General features: G+C 37.6%; 1 protein-coding gene across 1 annotated transcript in view; it reads left to right on the top strand.

The window, feature by feature from the left end:
• The first annotated feature begins 942 nt into the window (after positions 1-942).
• The window catches only part of LOC149190572 (uncharacterized), a 44,882-nt gene continuing 23,054 nt past the window's right edge, over positions 943-22,770 (top strand). Inside the window, exons 1-3 of the mRNA XM_089410554.1 lie at positions 943-1,158; positions 1,391-1,422; positions 1,534-1,602. Of these exons, the coding sequence (XP_089266680.1) occupies positions 943-1,158; positions 1,391-1,422; positions 1,534-1,602 (317 nt within the window). The remainder of the gene's footprint in view (positions 1,159-1,390; positions 1,423-1,533; positions 1,603-22,770) is intronic.

The raw sequence follows: 22,770 nt of genomic DNA, 5'->3' as shown, positions 1-22,770 counted from the left end.
CAATTTCTAGAACATATAGATGGTAGGATCAAGAATATCAACATCCATCTTTTATTGCAAATTAAATTACAAAACATAGCAGTACTAGATATGAGCCACTTTGCATATTATTACAACAACAATTTATTTTTGTTATATTTTTTTATTAGGACACTCATCAACATATACTCATATATATGTTTTATTTTGAACATTTCTAGGATGGACTAATGTTAATTTTTGACACTAATATGTAAACACTATATGGATTGTTATACTTTTGATGGTTGGGCTACCCCTTTTATTAGCACAGTTGGAGAATGCACTTTGTGGCATCTACTATATGTAACTTTTTATATCTTTTAATAGAAAATTACAATTTTTTAATTTTTTTTCAAAAAAAAAAAACTATTATAATTATATAATAATTGAAATATTATTATTATTATTATTATTATTAAATCTCTACCATATACTTAATAGTTATTCACATTTACTAATATAGTTGTGCATGTAGTTAATGTACATTTATCAATGTATATCAACCACATTTATTACAAACTGACACACACGTTTATATTGTTTTCATTTTTTGATCAAAACTTTTTGACATTTTTGTTTCTCAATTTTTTATATAGTTCATAAAAAAATTACGATATTTAAATGAAATATATTCTATTTTTTTATTAGCTGAAATAAATGATTAAACTCTTTATAAGATTTATTCCTAAAGGTTCAAAAATAAAAAATAAATATAAAAAAAAAAATTGAAAATAAAAAATATAACATTAACACTTATACTATAATGATAATGATAACAATCTGTACCTAACGGTTTTATTACACTGTACCATTAAACCTTGGTTTATGTAATGCTCATCCACCACCATGTGCACGTTAGGGGAGGGTCACCATTACCTGTGCGCCCTCCCCGCCACGTTGGAAAACCACGTGACAAAGTGCATGGAGCCGGTACGACCCCTGTCCACCGTGGAGCTCCGCGTGTTGGGCATCATGTCATGCCATAAAACTTTCACTGCGCGCCATTTCCTCCGTTTGTTTGGGGTCATTGCTGCGATTTTCCAGTTTCCCTTTTCCTTTCTGCTCGGGGCTGGTTGTTGGGCGAAGCCCCCCGCCGAAGATGGTGCGGGTCGGCCCAGAACCTGCGCACTTCATCCTGTATTCATGTGTTGTTGCAAGCGTTTGTTCGATTGATAAGGTTTGTGGACCTTCGCGCTTCGTCTGGTATGAAGGTGTTGGTGCAAATGTTTCCTAGAGGTTTAGGGTTTATGGTTGGAACATTGCTTCTGCTTTTCTTGTGGTTTTCCGCCTGGATTTCTTGGTCGTTCTGGACTGTCGGTTGTTTAGGGTTTCTCTGGTGGTGGTCTTATTTGGCGATTTTGTTGTTTAGGGAGGAGCTGTTGCAGTTTCACTGAGCTCGAGGTAATTTAAAAATTTGTTGTTAATTTGTTTTTTTATGCTGGTGTTTTTGGTGGTTTTCTGTTGTCTAATGGCTTTTTCTTCTCATTACATGTGTGGAAAAGGTCGTTGCAGGTGTGGAGAAGGTCTGGCGAGCTTCGGGGAAGGTGGGGAAGGTCGGCAACCATCCATGGCCTGTATCCGGTAGGATTTTAATCCTACCAGCAATTTCTCTGTGTTTTTCAACACAAGCAACTCTATTTGGATATTTTGTAAACTTTCTATGGCATTTTTTTTAGGGTTTAGGGTTTTTATGGATATTTTGATGCTGTTTGTTGTTGAGGGTTTAGGGTTTTGTGGAAATTTCGTTGTTTTGATGTTATTTTTGCCATCCCGTGTTATCCTCAGCTGTCCCATGCCATCCTCAGCGAAGGGCTTCGCCCAACAACCGGCCCCGAGCAGAAAGATAAAGGGAAAATGGAACATCGCAGCAATGACCCCAAACAAACCCTCAAAACCCTCTTGTCTTTTGGTATGACTTAATTTCTAATATGTCTGATAGATTCCTTGTTTTCACTGTTATTTTCACCCCGTGACATCCTTGGTCGTCCCATGCCATCCTTGGCGGAGGGCTTCGCCCAACAACCAGCCAGGACAGTAATTCCCTCTCCTCTTGGCATAAGGACAGAGCACATGCTTATATGAATTAAGAGTGTTAATTACTGTGTAAATGGTCAACAAGTTGATTTATGCTCCTAGGCCATGATGAGATATCCTCTCTGCATCTCAAATTCCTTAATTTTACTTAATTGTTCCCCAGTGTTTCTCTGTATTTCTGGAACAATGCATCCATTACTTCTCTGAAATGGTGTTTAAGTAGACTCTCTGTCACTGCTCTTAATTGACTTGCATAACGTTTCCCTTAGGCTTCCCTTTTAAAAGCTGATCCTCTCATGGCATCCATCACCTGTCTTCACCTCGTCCGTGAAAGCTTTTGTCAGGAACTTCACTCTTTGTATTTGAAATGAAGCCTCTCTCGCTATTTCACTGCTCACCTATCCAATAGTTTCATCTTGCAATTTTCTTAAATTCACTTTAAAAATAATTTTCGGGTTCCAACCACTCTGAATGACCACAATCCACTTCTCTTTAAAGTCTGAGATCAATGGATATCATTATTAAGCCATTGCACTTTTGTAGAAAGTCGTTAGATTGACTAATTTGAGTATATTTACAGTTAAGCAAATTTGGGGTTATTTTGGTTGGGCTGAAAATAACAAATTCTTTAATGGCCATATGTATGGGGCTGTATAAGTCTACCATTGCAGTTATTTAACTATGAGCATATATAGCTTCCCTGCATTTATATCTATGAACAAATTAGTTATCTGTTGTTAACCCTTAATTATCGAAAGCAGCAATTAAGAATAATTTTGAAAGGGGAGGCAGTTGACTGACTTGGACATTATTTAGACTGGCAAGCATAGTTTTTTGTTCTTATTTGTTGATGCTTGTCTGGCCTGTTGAAACTGCAAGTTAAGCCTTGCATGTATGTTATGCTGATAGACATGATTATTTTTTCAAAATTTATGATTCATTAGAAGCTGGAAATTACTGCTTAGTTCTGTGAGAAAGAAGCTTATGATGGATATTGTCTCATAGTTGTCTTAAATGGGACGAGATGGGAAAATTAAAGCAGAAATACCAATATTTATTTTATGTTTTCAATACTCATTCTTGTACCGTAAGCACAGATGTTCATGGAAAGGGATCTTGAGGACGATGATAAATTATTTTGGCTTGGCACCATTCAATTCTTTCACAGATGGGTGAAATTTCATTTGCCCCACCCATGAATGGTTGCGGTTGTGTTTGCTTGCGAATGAAGGATATCCATAGTCCTTTTCTGCTGACATTTGACTTGCATTAGAGTACTTTGGTAATTGAGTACGAGCTTCCACAGGTGTGGTTGCTCATTGTCAAGGCCTCATTGACCAACTTTATAAAATTTTACTTAGAAAACACTCAATTGTTATTAGTACATTATTTGTTATTTTTAGTTAAGTTTTCTCTATTCTAGTGCTATGTACCTTCAGAAGTATATGGGAATGGAGTGTCGAATCTGTTATTTTATTGTAAGAATGAGATGTTGGAACTATCTTTCTAATGGCTTGTTATGTGTTACATTTAATAAGGTTGTGTCCATGTAACAGTAGTTGCGAGTTATGCTTACTGAGTCATGAATCAACTCTAACTCATATCAACATCAAAGCAATTTTCTTTTTTTGAAGGAATGCTGCAGATATAGTTGGTCATTGTCAAGGCCTCATTGACCACCTTTATAAGATTTTACTTGGAAAACAGTCATAAATGTTATTGGTACATTATTCGTTATTTTGAGTAAAGTTTGCTCTTTTCTAGTGTTGTATATCTTTAGAAGTATATGGGAATGGTGTATTGAATCTGTTATTTTATTGTTATCGCATGTTATGTGTTGCATTTCAAAAGGTTGTGTCCATGACTCCATCTAACAAGAATTGTGAGTGAATCATGAATCAACTCTGATTCAGATCAACATCAAAGCAATTTTCTTTTTTGGAGTGAATGCTGCATATGCAACGTTGTCAAAATTGACCAACAACTTATTTTCCAGTGCTCTATTCCTGCTCTGATTCAAACCTCGATTATTAACATGGAAATTCCCTATCTCAACACTTTAATCCTTAGATTGAATATCCTAAGGACTGCATCCACCTAGGATTAAGAATAGTTTAGAAACTCTAGGCCACAATGACCCAGGATTAAGAATAATTTAGAAACATCGCAACAAGGACCCTAAACAAACGGAGGAAATGGCACGGACACAAAATTTTATGTGATGACACGATGCCCAACACGTGGACCTCCACGGTCGACGTGTGTCGTACCGGATCCATGCGCTTTGACACACAGAATAACTTATAGAAATAGTTTTATCATAATTAATATTTTACAGAAAGACATATTCCATTGAAAATTTCTTTTCAACACACAGTTAGGTTGCCACAAGAAATCACTACTAGGTTGTAAGCCAAAATGTTTCTATGACAAGAAAAAGATACAATCTAGTGTTGTAAGCCAAAATGTTTTTGTGATAAGAAAAAGATACAATCTAGTGTTGTAAGCCAAAATGTTTTTGTGACAAGAAAAAGATACAATCTAGTGTTGTAAGCCAAAATGTTTCTGTGCCAAGAAAAAGATACAATCCATCCAAAATCCACATCATAATGTGGTTAGAACCAAAAACATATGACACCCCTATTCTTTATGGCCTTGAAAATCTTGAGTGCCAAAACTCCCCAAGTTACCTTCTTGAGCCAGGTAGGTTGGCCTACCAGTCAAGGGCTGATTAGGAAATGGTTGATTGTTTTCATATGATTGATTCCAATTTGTAGCTTCCAACCATGGAGGTACTGATTACCCATACCTCACATTTGCACTACTGACCCCTGCATTAAGTGGAGGTGTGTAATGAGCATACAGAGAATTGACACCAACTCTGGTAGGAACAAGGCAAGTGGGTCAACCCTCAGTTTGATAGTGGGGCACTTGAATGTTTATGAGATCTTGGAATAATGGTGTATTATCTGCAATGGAGTCCAATGAGTTTGAAATAATCCTAGTTTCATCAGCTATTCTTGTATCGTTGATCTTCCCTTGTTCCTTTTCAAGCATTTGTTGTGCCTTTCATTTTTCCTTTTCTTGTCTTGCCATTTGCTTTTGTTGGTCCTTAACTTGCCTTGATTTATCTCTTTCAATCCTTTCATCTGCTCGACATTGTGTTGCAACAATCCTTGCTACCTTCTTCTCCTTGACTAGATCCTTCTTTTTCTATTTTAATTCTTGCATTTCAAATTTCTTTTTTTCAGACTCAACTAACAGGTTTATATAGTCCTCTGAGGTGAGTAATTGTGAGCTTCGGCCCAGACGAATACTACCCGGTGCACCTTGCTTTTTTTTCATTGATACTCTCTCTACTGGTAGCTTTAGGAACCGTCCAAGTGTCTTCTCCACCCCTCCCACCTGCATGTCATTGCTTGGTACTTCCCTTTCAGTCTCTGTTGGAACTGATTGAACTATATCATTATCTTCATTTGATGCCTCATTATGTCCTTCATATTCTTCCATTGATCTATTGTCCACAAAAAAATGAACAATTTCACTGTTCAATTCTGCTGGTTGTGAGGGCATGTTCATGCTTTCTTCATTGGTTGCTGAGACACTATGTGCATTCATATTGATCATTGCTTCTGCTAGCCATGAAGGTGGGGTTACTTGGCTTGGCAATGTCAATTGGTCATTGTCAACTGCATGTTCAACAATATCAGCAACAAGAATTTCATGTTCTTGAGTTGGTGGAACGATCTCCATGTTACTGCGAATTTGTTCATTGTTATATTGTGTTTCACATACAGTTTCATCATCTTCAGCATATAAGTGTCCTTGAGACAGGGAAATCATATTACCAGCTGCAACAACATCATCTTGGTCATCTACTTCTTGCACTTCAACCCCTGTTTGGACATTCCCTTCTTCCTGAACATCCACATGAAACGCTTGGCTACAACCAGTATCATGCATAAGAGCATCATAGTTCAGTGACCAGATTCCTGTCCTCCTAAAGCCAGCCTTGATATTTGATGGTGTCAAAGCCCTTTTAAAAGATTTACTTGCAAGCTCTACTAGCTCAAACCTTTTCACCTCAACCCCTGGATTCTTTGCCATCCATGCAGCGCGCTCCGACCTGAAATAGTTCTTGAAAAGGCCAAACACACTAACATCAAGGGGTTGCAGTCTGTGAGTGGTATGAGCTGGCAATGTCAACAAGTCGATGCCTAAATTTTTTGCTTCCTCAATTGTTTGTACATCCATGTGGCTCCCATGGCCATCTCATATCAAAAGGTGTCTGTTATTAGGCGAGACGCCACCTGGTACCGATTCAGCAAAGTGAAAAAACCAACTTAGAAACAGTTCTTTAGTCATCCATGCATGGGGATGTACAACCATGCATGCACCTGGTTCACAATTTTGTATATAGTTTTTCAGTTGATTTTTACCTTTGAATAGATAAAATCCTGGGATTGAAGTACCAATTGCATTGACACAACATAAAATAGCTATCCACTCCTTGCTCTTGGGCAAAATCTTTGGCACATTTTGGCTCCCTCTCTTGGCAATTACCCGCATGCCACAATTCCTCCCTGCCTGTAAACCTGTTTCATCACAGTTCCATATATGGTCTACTCCATAAGAATGTTTATCGTAAGCACTAGAAAGTGTGTCATATAACTTTTTCACAAATGCAGGGCACAAATTTAATGCTCTGTCTCTGTCAAGGCCCTCAGCAGTATGCAATACAAGTTCTGGATGCCTTTTTTTAAACCCAAACCACCATGATTTACCAGGAAACCCATCTTTGAATGGGTTTGGCCTCCCTTGACAGATTTGAGCAACTGTTGATTTGAGTTGTATCAACTCTAGCCCATGTCCCAGTTGGGCCATCTCTTTACACCACTCGACCACCTCGGCCTCCTCCTCCTCAGTCATAACTGTAAGAGGCTTTCTACGTTTTGTATGAGTCAGTCCATTTATCCAATAATGTATTGATGAGGGAGGAATACCATGTTTTTTTGCAGATGCCCGAACTGAGTATCCATTAAACTCTATGTCGTCAATTGCAACTAACATTTGTTCTCTTCTCCATCCTCTTATAGCATTGATCTTTTTAGTTGAGCTTTCCCCTTGGACTGTTGTTGATGGTGGTTCTGTGGCTGATAGTGTGTTAACATCAGCTGCTGTCACATGGTCATCCTCAACAATGTTAGAATATTTGTAAATTATGCTTTATTACTTCTGCAAAAATAATTTTCCTTTATTACAGGAAATTATCAACATGTGTGTTACAAGAAATCGAATTGCATTACTTCGTAGTCTCTCATTGCAAATTACTTCGTAGTCTCTCATTGCAAATTACTTCGTAGTCTCTCAATTGCCTGCCTGTTCATCAGTTTAGCAACTTTAATATGGATTCAAGTAGGATTCTATGATAGTTGTTTCAAATATCATTTTCCATTTTTTTTGCTGTTTGGCATTGCCAAAAATGTCTCAGTATTGCAACTTCTCCATTGTAGTCCATGGCCACCATTTTGTTGGCATTATGATTCTGGTATGGCTCTATGTTACAGATGTTGTACTTGATGGCAACACCCGTGGCAATGCTCTAATCAGACTCTCAAAATGTTGAAAATTAAGAAGTACGCAGGAGAACAGTTCAGAAGACGCGTACACGCAGGTACACCGAGAAGGGACCGCGGCCAGACATGCAGGTCAGCCGTTCAGGAGGTGCGTACCCCCAGTGCACTCACTTCAACGCAGAGAAAAGCACACGTGGGGTTTCTTATGTTTAACCCTTGGTATTTAGCCGACGGTATTTGTGTTATTATGGTTTTGGCTCGTGGTATTGATCCATGATTTTAGGAGGAGCTTGCCTATATAAAGCAAAGGAGATCACTTGGCTAAGCATCTTTTGCAAATTTGAATATCTTAAGATCTGAAAGATTGGGTTATTGTCTTAAAAGCTTGATCTATATGAAAGTGAAGTTGAAAGCGAATCTGTGAAGGGTGATCTCTCGAGCGCATGATCAGATCTGGACATCTGACTAACTGTGGCACACTGGTGGACTGCCAATTCGGCCCTAATCAGAAGTACGCAGGTGATTAACGGTACAGGTGCGTGGGTACGCAGAGCAGAAACAGGAGAGCTGCGTAGGTACGCAGAGCAGAAGAAGGGGTACTGCGTGGGTACACAGAGCAGAAGAAGGAGAGCTGCGTGGGTACGCAGCGCGACAAAGGTTCAGGTGCGTACGCACAGTAAAAGTACGCGGCGCGATAGTATCTATGAGTGCGTGGCTACAGTGGCAGTACGCGGCGCGATAGTGTCTCTGGCTGCGTACCTGTAGTAACAGTACGCAGCGCGGTTGAAGAAACAGTGCATGGACACGCAGTGCGGCAGAAGGGTCTCTGCGGGTATACGCAGGGGAGCAGAAGGTGAAGTGCGTACACACGCAGACCAGAGAAAGAAAAACTGTGTATCTGTCTTAAGACCTTTTGTTTGGCTATACTTTTCTGTTGATAAGGTGTTATGGGTTTAGTTCTATTATTGTTGATCTGGTTACTGCAGTTGACTGGGTGATTTTCATGTACTTGATGATTATTTGAAATTTATGGATCCAGTTTGAAAATTTATGAAAAGTAGTCCTTGTAAGAAAAGAAGTAGGGGGTTGTAGCTCCCTTCCAGGAGAGACTGGAAAATGAGAGAGAGTTGTAGCTCTCTGCAGGTTGCAGCCTGCATACTGGTAAAGGACTGCACCAATACAAAACCATTGTAAAAGGAGTTTCTAATTTGAAATAAGATAGAGACATATTGCAGCAGGTGGTTTTCACCCACATTGGGTTTCCACCTTATATCTGGTGTTCTTTGGTGTGACTATCTGTTTTTCTTGTTCATGCTCATTATTTTATGGTACTGATATGCAAAAATAATTCAAAGTATAAATAAGGAAGATTTGTTCAAAGAACTTGATAATACTGATTCACCCCCCCCTCTCAGTATTATTTCCAACAATTGGTATCAGAGCAGGTCCTTCGGAGAAGCTTGATCGCTTGAAGGAAGATCATTCATCATGAGCAACTACGAGAGGGAAGCATCAATCAGGCCACCAATTTTTGATGGGACAAACTTCAATTATTGGAAGGTAAGAGTTACTGCCTATCTTCAATCTCTTGGTACAGAAGTTTGGAATATCATAGACACAGGCTACGCTTTTCCTTCAGCTACTCCTACAGATGCGGCCGAAAAGAAGAAATATGAAACAAATGCTAAAGCAGTCAATACTTTGCTGGGATGCTTATCTCAAACAGAATTCGTAAAAGTTATGCAATATAAATCCGCAAAAGAAATATGGGACAAGATTGTCTTGAGCTACAAAGGAGATGAACAGGTAAAGCGTGCTAAACTTCAAACTCTCAGGATTCAGTATGAGAATCTCAGGATGTATAATGATGAAAGTGTGGCTAACTATTTTCTTCGGGTAGATGAGATTGTTAATTGCATGAAAAACTTGGGTGAAGAAATAAAAGAGGCTATTGTGGTTGAAAAGGTTCTAAGATCATTGTCCCCCATGTTTGAATCTAAAGTATCTGCAATAGAAGAAAAGGGAATCTACGAATTCTTACTATGTCTCAGCTACATGGAATTCTAACTGCTTATGAAATGAGAAAGGGAGGTCCATCAGACAGAAGAGAAGCTGCTTTCAAGGCATCAGGCAAAGGAGATTATTATGAAGCAAGTCACGTACCAGAAGAAGAAGAAGAAGAATCAAATTTTGTCAGAAATCTTCAAAGGGGTTCTAGAAGGTTCAGAGGTAAGTTACCTTTTAAATGCTTTGCTTGTGGAAGAGTAGGTCATTATGCTGCAAAATGTCCTTATAAGGATAAAGGAAAGGAACCTGCTAGATGGAACAAGAAACAGGGTGCAAATAAGAAAAGCTACTACACTCATGAAGATAGTGATGGTCTATCAAATAGTGATGAAGATGAACAAGGTAATGAATATAAACTATTAATGGCATTTGAAGATGATGATTATATGGATGCTATAGATGTGGATAACCTTTATGAAGAAATTACTAGACTCAAGAGATGTATAGAAGAAAAGAATATGATCATTGATACTCTACAATTTCAAATTGATGAAAAGGAAAAACATCTTGAAAAATTAGAAGGTGAAATTGTTGCTCTTAGAAAAGAGATTGAGAAAACAAAAGCTATTAATCTTAAGTTTGTCAAAGGATCTGAAACTCTGGATGAGATTATCAATGTACAGCGCTCTCCTCTAAACAAGACAGGTCTGGGCTATAATGGAGAAACTTCTCATGCATCCACTTCAAAAAGTTATCTTGATGCAGCAAAAAGGAATGAACAAAACCACAATGGAGACTATCAGGTAAAGCAGGGACGAATTGCAAACGAAAACTATCAGGGGCAATCCGTCTTAAGAGTGAACAAAAGCTACAACCAGCCACAGGTAAAATCTTCTCAATTTGGTTCAAGAATGAATGACAATAGAAATTACAATCACTTGGCAGGTAGATTTGATAACCACAGAAGTTTCTTCAATGGACAATGTTTCTCTTGTCATAACTTTGGTCACAAAGCAGCTCAATGTGTTGCATATAAAACAATCATGACTAGAGAAGCTCAAAAACAAAGAAGTATGACCGGGATTACAAAAAGGACCTCTAACAACTTTTCGGCTCTTGAAAATGAAGTTGAATGTTCTATTTGCAATAACTTTGGTCATGAAGATTCTGAATGCAGGAGCAGGTTTCAGCAGAAAAAGGAACAAGCCTCAAGCACCAAAACATGGAGAATAAAGGAACCACAAACAGAAAGATGTGGGATAGCATTTTATGCAGAGGGACAGGAAAATCTATGGTACATTGACAGTGGATGTTCGAAGCATATGACAGGTGATAAAGAAAAACTTGAGTCATATTCTGCTCTAGAAAAAGGAAAGAAAGTTTCCTTTGGAAATGATACTCCTGCAACTATAAAAGGAAAAGGCATTGCTCAGTTAAAAGAAAAGGTCAAGGCTGGAAATGTTTTGTATGTTGATGGATTGAAGCATAATCTTCTAAGTGTCAGCCAGATGTGTGATCAAAGAACTGAGGTGATATTCAGATCAAATGGATGTCTTGTTCGTGATCTTGATACAGGTAAAACGGTGATCAAAGGCAAAAGAACTTCAAATAATCTGTACATATTTGAAGAAGGACAACAACAATGCTATCTGAGCAAGGATGATGAGCACTGGTTATGGCATCGGAGGTTGGGGCATCTAAGCTTTTCACAAATAAGGAAAGCATGCAAATATCAGGCAGTTCGCGATCTTCCAGATATCAAAATTCCTGACAACACCATATGCAAATCATGTCAGTTTGGAAAACAAACCAGAACTAACTTTCCAGAGAAGGAAGGATCAGCTAGCATGCCTCTTGAGCTAGTACATACAGATACATGCGGTCCATTTAGGAAAAGAACACCTCGAGGAGAAGAATACTTGATATTATTCATTGACGATTTCTCCAGGTTTGTCTGGTTAGGACTTATGAACCATAAAGATGAAGCATTCGAAAAATTCAAATCCTTCAAAGCCTTGGTTGAAAATGAATCAGGTCACAAAATTAAGTGCCTCAGATCCGACAGAGGTGGGGAGTTTACCTCAAATGAATTTTTCGATTTCTGTGAAGAACATGGGATAAGAAGAGAATTCTCTACAGCTAGAACTCCTCAGCAAAATGGAGTTGTGGAAAGAATGAACAGAACAGTCCAACAAATGGCTCATGCTATGCTTGATGAGTCAGGAACTCCCGCAACTTTCTGGGGTGAAGCTGCACATGTTGCGGTTGTTATTCTCAACAAAACAAATGTCCGAGTGAACAGCACTCAAACTCCTCATGAGGTCTGGAGTGGTAAGACTCCTTCGGTAAAGCACTTCAAAATCTTTGGGAGCAAATGCTATATTAAGAATACTGATGAGCAACTTGGCAAACTTGAACCTAGAGCAGATGAAGGCATTCTTCTTGGTTACTCTCCACATAGCAAAGCATACAAGTGCTACAATAAAAGACTTGGCAGAATTGTTGACAACATTGATGTAGTGGTTGATGAGAAGGGATACATCCCTAGGCAAGTACATCATGAAGACATCGAAGAAGATGAAGGCTACCCTCAAAGACAGAATGATGAAGAAGAAGAACCGCAAGAAGAACCAGAGGAGCAGACAAGAATAGAAGAGAAAACTCCATCCAGATATGTTCAGAAGAATCATCCAGAATCTCAGATTATGGGGCAGAAAGAAGCAGGTGTACAAACAAGAAGAACAGTTGCAGAAGCTTCAAGCTATTTGGCGTTACTCTCCTCCACTGAACCACAAAATGTGAAAGAGGCATACAAAGATGAATGTTGGATGAAAGCAATGGATGAAGAACTTGAGCAAATCGAAAAGAACAACACTTGAGAGCTGGTTCCTAGACCAAAGGATAAGAATGTTATCGGAACAAAATGGGTCTTCAAAAATAAATTGAATGAAAATGGAGAAGTAATTAGAAACAAGGCTAGACTTGTTTGTAAAGGGTATGCGCAACAAGAAGGAATAGATTTTGAAGAAACCTTTGCTCCTGTTGCAAGACTTGAGGCCATCCGAATGTTCCTTGCTCTCTCAAGGTTCCAAAACTTCAAAGTATTTCAAATGGACGTGAAATCAGCCTTTCTAAATGGAGAATTGGAAGAAGAAGTATAAATTGAGCAGCCAGATGGGTTCATTCTTGGAAATGATCCAAATCTTGTGTGCAGATTGAAGAAGGCTCTCTATGGTCTCAAACAAGCTCCAAGGGCTTGGTACTATCGTTTGGACAAATATCTTCATCAACAAGGCTTTTCAAAAGGATCAGCAGATAGCAATCTTTATATAAAAGTTGAAAATGACAAATTACTAATACTTGTTGTGTATGTAGATGACATTATCTTTGGCAGCAATGAAGAAGCTATGAGTCAAAGCTTTGCCTTGGTGATGCAGAAAGAATTCGAAATGTCCTTGCTGGGAGAACTGACATATTTTCTTGGTTTGCAAATCCAACAAAAAGAAGGAGGAATCTTTTTGTCTCAAACCAAGTATCTCAAACAGATTTTGAAGAAATATGGCATGGAAGATGCAAAACCAGTATGTACACCCATGGTCACAGGATGTAGCCTCAGTGCAAATGATGAATCTGCAGCAGTGCATCAACCAACCTATAGATCTATGATTGGAAGTTTACTTTATTTGACAGGTACCCGACCGGACATTATGCATGCAGTTGGAATAGTTGGAAGATTTCAGGCAAATCCGAAGGAGACTCATCTTCAGGCAGTGAAAAGAATTTTCAAATATCTTCAAGGGACTCAAAATTATGGCTTATGGTATCCTAGAGATATAGATCTCACACTTCATGCTTATACAGATGCAGATTGGGCCGGAAGCGTGAATGACAGGAAAAGCACAAGTGGTGGTGCGTTCTTTATGGGTTCCAGACTAGTATCTTGGTTCAGCAAAAAACAAAGTTCGATTGCCCTGTCTACAGCTGAAGCGGAATATGTGGCTGCTGCATCTTGTTGCACTCAACTCCTTTGGATGATGCAGACTTTGCAGGATTTTCAAATCACTTGTACACCACCTATCCCCATCTTATGTGATAACACAAGTGCAATCAGCATATCAAAGAATCCTGTCATGCATTCAAAAACCAAGCACATACCAATCAAGTATCATTTTCTCCGGGAACAAGTGCTTGAACAGAAGGTCAAGTTGGAGTATGTTCCTTCTAAGGAACAAGTTGCTGATATACTCACCAAACCATTGCCCAGGGAGACTTTTGAATACCTCAGGCAAAAGCTGGGGGTAGTTGATGCATCATCTTATTGTTGAAACTCTTCTGATTGATGGTTGTACGCATGGTTCATCTGGGGTATATGCGTACATGTGCTGGGTGGCTGATTGGTTGAAGATTGAATGGCACAGGTTCAGGGGGAGCATATAATGCATTGTTGGCATTATGGAGGATGTACAGAAGGAGATCATGGAAGCTTGTCTGAATATAGCTGCAATATGTCTCTATCTCTTTCATGATCTTTTATGGTGTTTGGTGGATTATGGTTCTTCTTTGCAGATCTGGTTCATATTCAGGGGGAGCATGCTCTTAGGGGGAGCATAACCCTTTGCCCTTGATGTCAAAGGGGGAGAATGAAGCTGAAGATTTTGAGGTTGCCATCAAGTCCAAAGGGGGAGATTGTTGGCATTATGATTCTGGTATGGCTCTATGTTACAGATGTTGTACTTGATGGCAACACCCGTGGCAATGCTCTGATCAGACTCTCAAAATGTTGAAAATTAAGAAGTACGCAGGAGAACAGTTCAGAAGACGCGTACACGCAGGTACACCGAGAAGGGACCGCGGCCAGACACGCAGGTCAGCCGTTCAGGAGGTGCGTACCCCCAGTGCACTCACTTCAAGGCAGAGAAAAGCACACGTGGGGTTTCTTATGTTTAACCCTTGGTATTTAGCCGACGGTATTTGTGTTATTATGGTTTTGGCTCGTGGTATTGATCCATGATTTTAGGAGGAGCTTGCCTATATAAAGCAAAGGAGATCACTTGGCTAAGCATCTTTTGCAAATTTGAATATCTTAAGATCTGAAAGATTGGGTTATTGTCTTAAAAGCTTGATCTATATGAAAGTGAAGTTGAAAGCGAATCTGTGAAGGGTGATCTCTCGAGCGCATGATCAGATCTGGACATCTGACTAACTGTGGCACACTGGTGGACTGCCAATTCGGCCCTAATCAAAAGTACGCAGGTGATTAACGGTACAGGTGCGTGGGTACGCAGAGCAGAAACAGGAGAGCTGCATAGGTACGCAGAGCAGAAGAAGGGGTACTGCGTGGGTACGCAGAGCAGAAGAAGGAGAGCTGCGTGGGTACGCAGCGCGACAAAGGTTCAGGTGCGTACGCACAGTAAAAGTACGTGGCGCGATAGTATCTATGAGTGCATGGCTACAGTGGCAGTACGCGGCGCGATAGTGTCTCTGGCTGCGTACCTGTAGTAACAGTACGCAGCGCGGTTGAAGAAACAGTGCGTGGACACGCAGTGCGGCAGAAGGGTCTCTGCGGGTATACGCAGGGGAGCAGAAGGTGAAGTGCGTACGCACGCAGACCAGAGAAAGAAAAACTGCGTATCTGTCTTAAGACCTTTTGTTTGGCTGTACTTTTCTGTTGATAAGGTGTTCTGGGTTTAGTTCTATTATTGTTGATCTAGTTACTGCAGTTGACTGGGTGATTTTCATGTACTTGATGATTATTTGAAATTTATGGATCCAGTTTGAAAATTTATGAAAAGTAGTCCTTGTAAGAAAATAAGTAGGGGGTTGTAGCTCCCTTCCAGGAGAGACTGGAAAACGAGAGAGAGTTGTAGCTCTCTGCAGGTTGCAGCCTGCGTACTGGTAAAGGACTGCACCAGTACAAAACCATTGTAAAAGGAGTTTCTAATTTGAAAGAAGATAGAGACATATTGCAGCAGGTGGTTTTCACCCACATTGGGTTTCCACCTTATATCTGGTGTTCTTTGGTGTGACTATCTGTTTTTCTTGTTCATGCTCATTATTTTATGGTACTGATATGCAAAAATAATTCAAAGTATAAATAAGGAAGATTTGTTAAAAGAACTTGATAATACTGATTCACCCCCCCCCCCTCTCAGTATTATTTCCAACACATTCCAGGCATAAATTCTATGTTGGGAACAACTTGCAGCTGTGATCAGCCTTGTGGTCTCTCAATTGCCTGCCTGTTCATCAGTTTAGCAACTTTTATATGGATTGAAGTAGGATTCTATGATAGTTGTTTCAAATATCATTTTCCATTTTTTTTTCTTTTTGGCATTGCCAAAAATGTCTCAGTACTGCAACTTCTCCATTGCAGTCCATGGCCACCATTCCAAGCATAAATTCTATGTTGGGAACAACTTGCAGCTGTGATCAGCCCTGTGGTTTCTCAATTGCCTACCTGTTCATCAATTTAGCAACTTTTATATGACCAATCACACAACTATGAAATTCTGCATCCAATTTCAAAAGATTCTCTTTCTCAAGCTGTTGAAGTTTGGATATGGGAGCACTAGAAGTGATAAATCATATTAATATTGCACATCAATATGAATTCACATTTTCTAGCCTTCGATTTAATGCAAATCCTCTTTCCGCAGGGAACTTATCGAGCATTTCAATATTTTGGAGTTACTCTGAATATTTAGTATTTTTTTCGTTCACACTGGATTTTTCCATGTATTCATCTGTTTTCATAATGAGAGTAAATGTTTAACTTTCATAGGGCAGTGTCAAAATTTTGCAAATGTTGTTCCAAGTAAATCCATAGTTCATCAATTTAGCAACTTTTATATGGATTCAAGTAGGATTCTATGATAGTTGTTTGAAAATCCATAGTTCATCAATTTAGCAACTTTTATATGGATTCAAGTAGGATTCTATGATAGTTGTTTCAAATATCATTTTCCATTTTTTTTGCTGTTTGGCATTGCCAAAAATGTCTCAATACTACAACTTCTCGTGGATTTTCAAAATTTTGCTTCGTTTTCCTGAAATAAGTAGTCAAAATTCACCTCCTAGGGCCACCTGCAAAAATTAGTTTTCACATTGATGGATTTGCATTTTAATATTTTCTCTAGGTTTTGGATAGCACTCACAACCTCAAATGTCTAATATTCCTTATCTCACCAAGATGGGAGAATATTCCCACAAAAAATGAAGGATGTGAGAATGGAATACCATATCAAGGTGTCCATGAAATACATGAATAACCAGGACCCATGATCACACCACAGAAATTTTGTTACTTTGATTAAGTAAAACACGCCACTTGCATGGAATACTTTTAATCTTTAATTTTGCGTTCATTGGAGAGACCATAGGTTTGATTTGGAAATAGTAGTTGAAGAGGAAATTTGCAAGCAACAATCTCAAGGAAGAATACAAAGAAACAATGCCAAAATCTCAAAAGTGATGAAAACCAGGATAACTGTCAAGTAGTTTATCAATGTTTTGTTTTCCTCCTTTGACCATCTCAAAGCGTGATTTCTTTGAGCCCATATGTCACTATAAAACACAACAAAGATAATGGTCCATGCCAATACCACAATGATTTTTGATACCATACTCATTCAAATTAGTGAAGTCTCTTTTGACGCTAAACTGTATTGTATTCCAGCATCAAGCAATGACTACCAAAAACATAGGCTTACCTATGTAATGAAGGCACTAAAGAGCCCTGTTGATGTGTCTCTAGTTTATGATAAATTATAATCAAGATTGTTTGCTCTTGTTCTCATCATTGTTGCCGCATGGTTATTAAATAAAATTTTGAATTTATTTTTGCTATAGTAGCATGGAACTCTTTTGAACGACGTCCCTATTATCTTCAAGAAAACCAAGAAAAACCTCCCTCGGAATATTTAGTTACTCTAAATATTTAGTATGGCCAGACAGATCATGTAAGAACTCTGATAAATGAAAACAATGAAAACAGAACTGTAAGAACAATGACTTTCAATGGTTGTTTGTGAAACCATCCAGGTATCCTTCTAGCAGTTATGGCCAGACAGATCATGTAAGAAATTTGATAAATGAAAACAATGAAAACAAAACTGTAAGAAGAATGAGTTGTAATTCATATAACTAATCTGAGTATATTGGCAACTGTTTTGTGATGTTGTCTTCAAGTTTGTTGAATGGTTTGAAAGCATAAGATGCAACTTCAACAGTGGGTGGACTTCTTTTATAGTTTTGGGCACTTGAATTTAATTGGTGGACATGGATGCACATGGATTGCAATGGCTTCATTTTGAAAGTGTGGTCTGGATTTAATTTGATGTGATCTAATGGTTGGGAATTGGTTATTTGTTGATCCGTGTGCTTTGATCTGTTTTAATGAAAAATAGAGTGAGTTGGGTGTCATTTATTGCAGTTATTGGGTCTGGGTGTCATTTATTGCACAAAGTGGGTTTAAATGTTATTGGGTTGGGTGTCATTTATTGAACATAGGGTGTTTAGTTGTTGAACAATACAGCAGTTATGGCTGACATACATTCCCTTTTGTTATGTGCAAGTAGGCATATTTATTTGGGATGCAAAGCTGCAATTCTGATGAGTGGGGGTTGAAGTGACTGCTGCTTTCTACTTCTGAAATAGACCATTTTGGAAGCCTTTATGGTTTTAGCTGTTTTCTAGTTGGGTCAATATGGTTTGCAGTCTTAACTGGTAAAATACTATTTATGGACAGTTGTGGGCCTAGTCAATGTATGAGGAAATTTTGGACATAAATTAATACCTATTTATACTTAATGTTATTTATTTTTGTTTAAATATTAGTTTCAAAAATCTCAATTTATGGTAGTTTGGTGGGACCAGTACTATATCAATTACTGGTCCCTGCACAACATTAGGAATCTCTCCCCTAATCTTGATGTGTTGTGTCGAGGGTTGTTTTAGATTTTTTATTTGGCAATGAACCAAAGTGACGACAACGTTGTGAGTCAAACATTAAATGTTTGTGAGCACAACCGCTGTAACTACAAATATTAATCACCGCTTTCACTGATAACGATGTGGAAAGCTATTGAAAAATATTATTCATATTATTTCCTATTTCAAAGAAAATCGTTAAGTTTTTCACAATTATGATTTGAACTACCACTAATCAACAACACCACGAGCTGTGATTATTTTCCTTCTCACCAATGAAAAACATTGGATTTTCGGAATTTTTTCAATTAACTCATAAGTCACAACCAACAAAATAATAATAAAAGGATATATGTTAAAATTAAAATAATATTTTTAAATAAGTAAAAATTCTATTCCGAATCCTTTGAATTTATTGCAAGAAAAGTGTACAACACACTTTCATATCTCATCATTATCATATGGATGCTAGGCACCTAAATATTCACAATGTAATTGGTGAATGAGAAAGATATTTATTAACTTATGACATTTTATATGTTTTTAATTATTATGAATGTTGACCTTGAATATAAAGAATATGTACATTAAAATGAAAACGATAAAATTTCACATTAAATATAAAGAGTTAATTTTTCATATAATTAAAAATTTAGTGAAAAGAATATGTACCTTAAAATAAAAGGTTAATTTTTCACCTAAACACAATGTGAAAGTTATTCATCTATATTTCAAAATTCTTTTGCACTTACTCCAAAGTATTATAGAAATTTAATTTGTATGTCATAAAAATTGTTAAAATTATATTACTTTAAAGTATTCATATATATATATATCTTTTCAAATCACATTTAATCAATCATAAAATGATTAAAGATTATATTAATTTATTAAAATATTAAAATTTAATTAGGTTTATTTTGAGGTCTTTTAATTGAAAAAGATATATTTTTAGAAAGTTTTGTTTTTCTTTTAATTTATTTTTAAATATTTGAATTTATCAATATAATTAAACGCTACTTTTTAGAATTATTATATAGTTTTTTTTTTAATTTTTAATTTAGTTTTGAAAATTTTAAATAGATTTTACGAAGTTTATTAAAGTAAATTATTTTTTTCTAATTAGTTGATGATTATTTTTATGTGTTTTTAAATTGAATTGTAAAATATAAAAATTATATTAAAAATAAAAATTATTTGGCAAGTGTCATAATAATGATTTTTATTAGAGTCGCACAACAATGTCATATGGACAATTTCCCGCCACAATTTAAGCAAGTATTTGTATAAAAAATGGATAAGAACTATGTTTTATTTAACGCTTTAATAAGTAGGAGTAAAAATGTGAATGTGCTGACTTAATTATATAATTTTACTTAATATCAATAAGAAATCACTAAAACAATATTAATAATAAATTAAAAAGGTTATCAATTCAAACAATGTAGATAAAGTAACTCCATTTTTAATACTTATATTTTTTATTGTTGAAAGCATTTACCTATATGAAATTTTAGTTCTTTATTGTTTTTACTTTAATTTAACTATCAATTACTTTTGCATAAAAGACAAGTACTAAGGCTTGTTAAAATGGTTGTGCTAATTATGTCGTAAGGCGTTCCCCTTTGAAAAAAACTCCCCAAATTGCCACGTGTACCTTTCTGCACCATTAGATCAAATGTTAGACAATTGAAATGTTTTATGCTATTGAATCCACCCATCCCTCTTTCTAAATACCTAACTAGCTCTATGAGCCCTCTAAACCCTACGATCTCTAAGGACATGGATTCATCCTTTGTTGTTGTAGGTCTATGTTGCGAGCCTCAGACTGAGACTGGGCCAGAGCCAAAAAGTTGTGTAATGCTCCTTGTCAGCCCAATAATTTTCACCAAAGATTCCTTCTATTTGAGCTTTGCAACCAGGATGGCACATGCGGGTTTCAGGTAGCTCAGTCGGGTTTCAATTGGCGCAGTCGGGTTTCATGCATAAATTGATTTAAAGTTTTAATTTGTTCAGGGTAATATTATATGGTTGCCTCTCAGCACATAATTCGCACTAGGAACTGTACTTTACTCTCATTTTCCTCTCGGCAGACTCTAGTGTAGCTACAAGGGTTTTGTTTGAACGTTGTTTGAACGCTACACATTGAAATTGGGAGGTATATACTTTTATCCGCTGATAATGGACCCAAGTATGTGCATTGTTACTCTAGTTGGAGTAATTGTGGATTAATAAACTCATTTTCTTTGGATTGGGGTCATTTAATGAAATTTTAAATTGTGAGGGTATCCCTGGATGTACTCTTTGAAACAAGAATGAAGAGAGCATGGATCCAATTTTTTCTCCCGACCTCTGGTTGCATATGGGTTATTGACAGACAATTATTTGGATAAGGAAAGTTGGCATTGTTCCAATGCGCAACCTTAAACAGGAGTTTCCAATGAGATTTGTTATCATGACCCTTGATTACAAGAAATCCGCATTTAGTGGCAATGGACTCTATGCCCAATCGATTGCATGATCCCTTGCAAAAAGAGGCAACCATGTATTGGTAATTAGTGCCAAACCGACAAACAGAACCATTGGTCCAAAAAATGCTGCAGAAGACGTGCAGGAAGCCATGTAAGAAATGAGCATTCGTTTTGGTTGTAGATTGGTCAATGCTTTCTGCATTACCATGCCTAAAGGAGGCTGCAGGAAACCAGCATTGGCCAATGGCTTTTCTCAAATTTTGCATATATTATATATCATAGTATAAGGGTGATCAGGGGATAATGGAGAAGCAATTTTATAAGAACATGAAATCAAAGGTTGTGTCAATGGCCTCTGTTGTTGTTTCTTTAAGCTCAGAGATGCCCACATAACTCATTTTCTTGGGATTGGGATCGTTTGATGAACTTTTAAACTATGAGGGTGTGCCTGGATGTCCTCTTTGAAACAATAATGAAGAGAGCGTGAATCTATTTTTTTCTCTCGGCCTCTGCTTGCGTATGGGCTATTAATAGACTGTGATTTGGTAAGGAAAGTTGGCATTGTTCCAATGCGCAACCTTAAACAGGAGTTTCCAATGAGATTTGTTATCATGACCCTTGAGTACAAGAAATATGAATTTAGTTGCAATGGATTCTATGCCCAATCGTTTGCATGATCCCTTGCGAAAAGAGGAAACCATGTATTGGTAATCAGTGCCAAACCGACAAACAGAACCATTGGTCCAAACAATGGTGCAGAAGACATGCAGGAAGCCATTCAAGAAACTAGCATTGGTCTTCGTTGTAGATTGGTCAACGTTTCCTGCATTCCCATTCCTAAAGGAGGTTGTAGGAAACCAACATTGACCAATGGCTTTTCTCAAATTTCACATATATTATATATCAAAGTATAAGGATGATCAGGGGATAATGGAGAAGGAATTTTATAAGAACATGGCATCAAAGGATGTGTCAATGGCCTCTATTGTTGTTGCTTTAAGCTCAGAGATGCCCACATACTCTTAACAGAACTTAGATTTGGCATCTCTCCTGGTGTTTTTACTAGGCCCTTGTTTCCTCCACTTCGAGAAGACATCCAGTCTTTGGCTATGTCAGTGTTGAAAAGCTAAGAGAAATGGAAGGAGGGGAGGAAGCATATTTCCTATTGTGTCTTCCTTTCTCAAGAGAAAAATGCAAACCTTTTTTCCTAAATTATTGAGTCTCTTAGTGATTTTATCACAGAACAAGGCATTTATCTTAGTGATTTTATGACAGAACAAAGCATTTTACCTTTCCTATGTGGAGGAGCTCATGGAAATGGAGATTATGCAAAGGCTATTACATAACTGGGGTGATCAGGGGATAATGGAGAAGGAATTTTATAAGAACAAGGAATCAAAGGTTGTGTCAATGGCCCCTGTTGTTGCTGCTTTAAGCTAAGAGATGCCCACATACTCTTAACAGAACTTGGATTTGGCATCACTCTTGGTGTTTTTCCTAGGCCCATGTTTCCTCCACTTCGAGAAGACATCTAGTCTTTGGCTATGTCAGTGTTGAAAAGCTCAGAGAAATGGAAGGAGGGGAGGAAGTATATTTCCTGTTGCGTCCACCTTTCTCAAGAGAAAAATGCAGACCTTTCTGCTTCAATTATTGAGTCTCTTAGTGATTTTATGACAGAACAAGGCATTTTACCTTTCCTATGTGGAGGAGCTCATGGAAATGGAGATTATGCA

Source organism: Pinus tabuliformis, chromosome 3_1, assembly GCF_031772625.1.
Source record: "Pinus tabuliformis cultivar Carrire ecotype Pingquan chromosome 3_1, CPIR1, whole genome shotgun sequence".
NCBI lineage: Eukaryota > Viridiplantae > Streptophyta > Pinopsida > Pinales > Pinaceae > Pinus > Pinus tabuliformis.
Note: the sequence above shows the minus strand (reverse complement) of the source record. Positions and strands in the feature narration are given on the sequence as shown.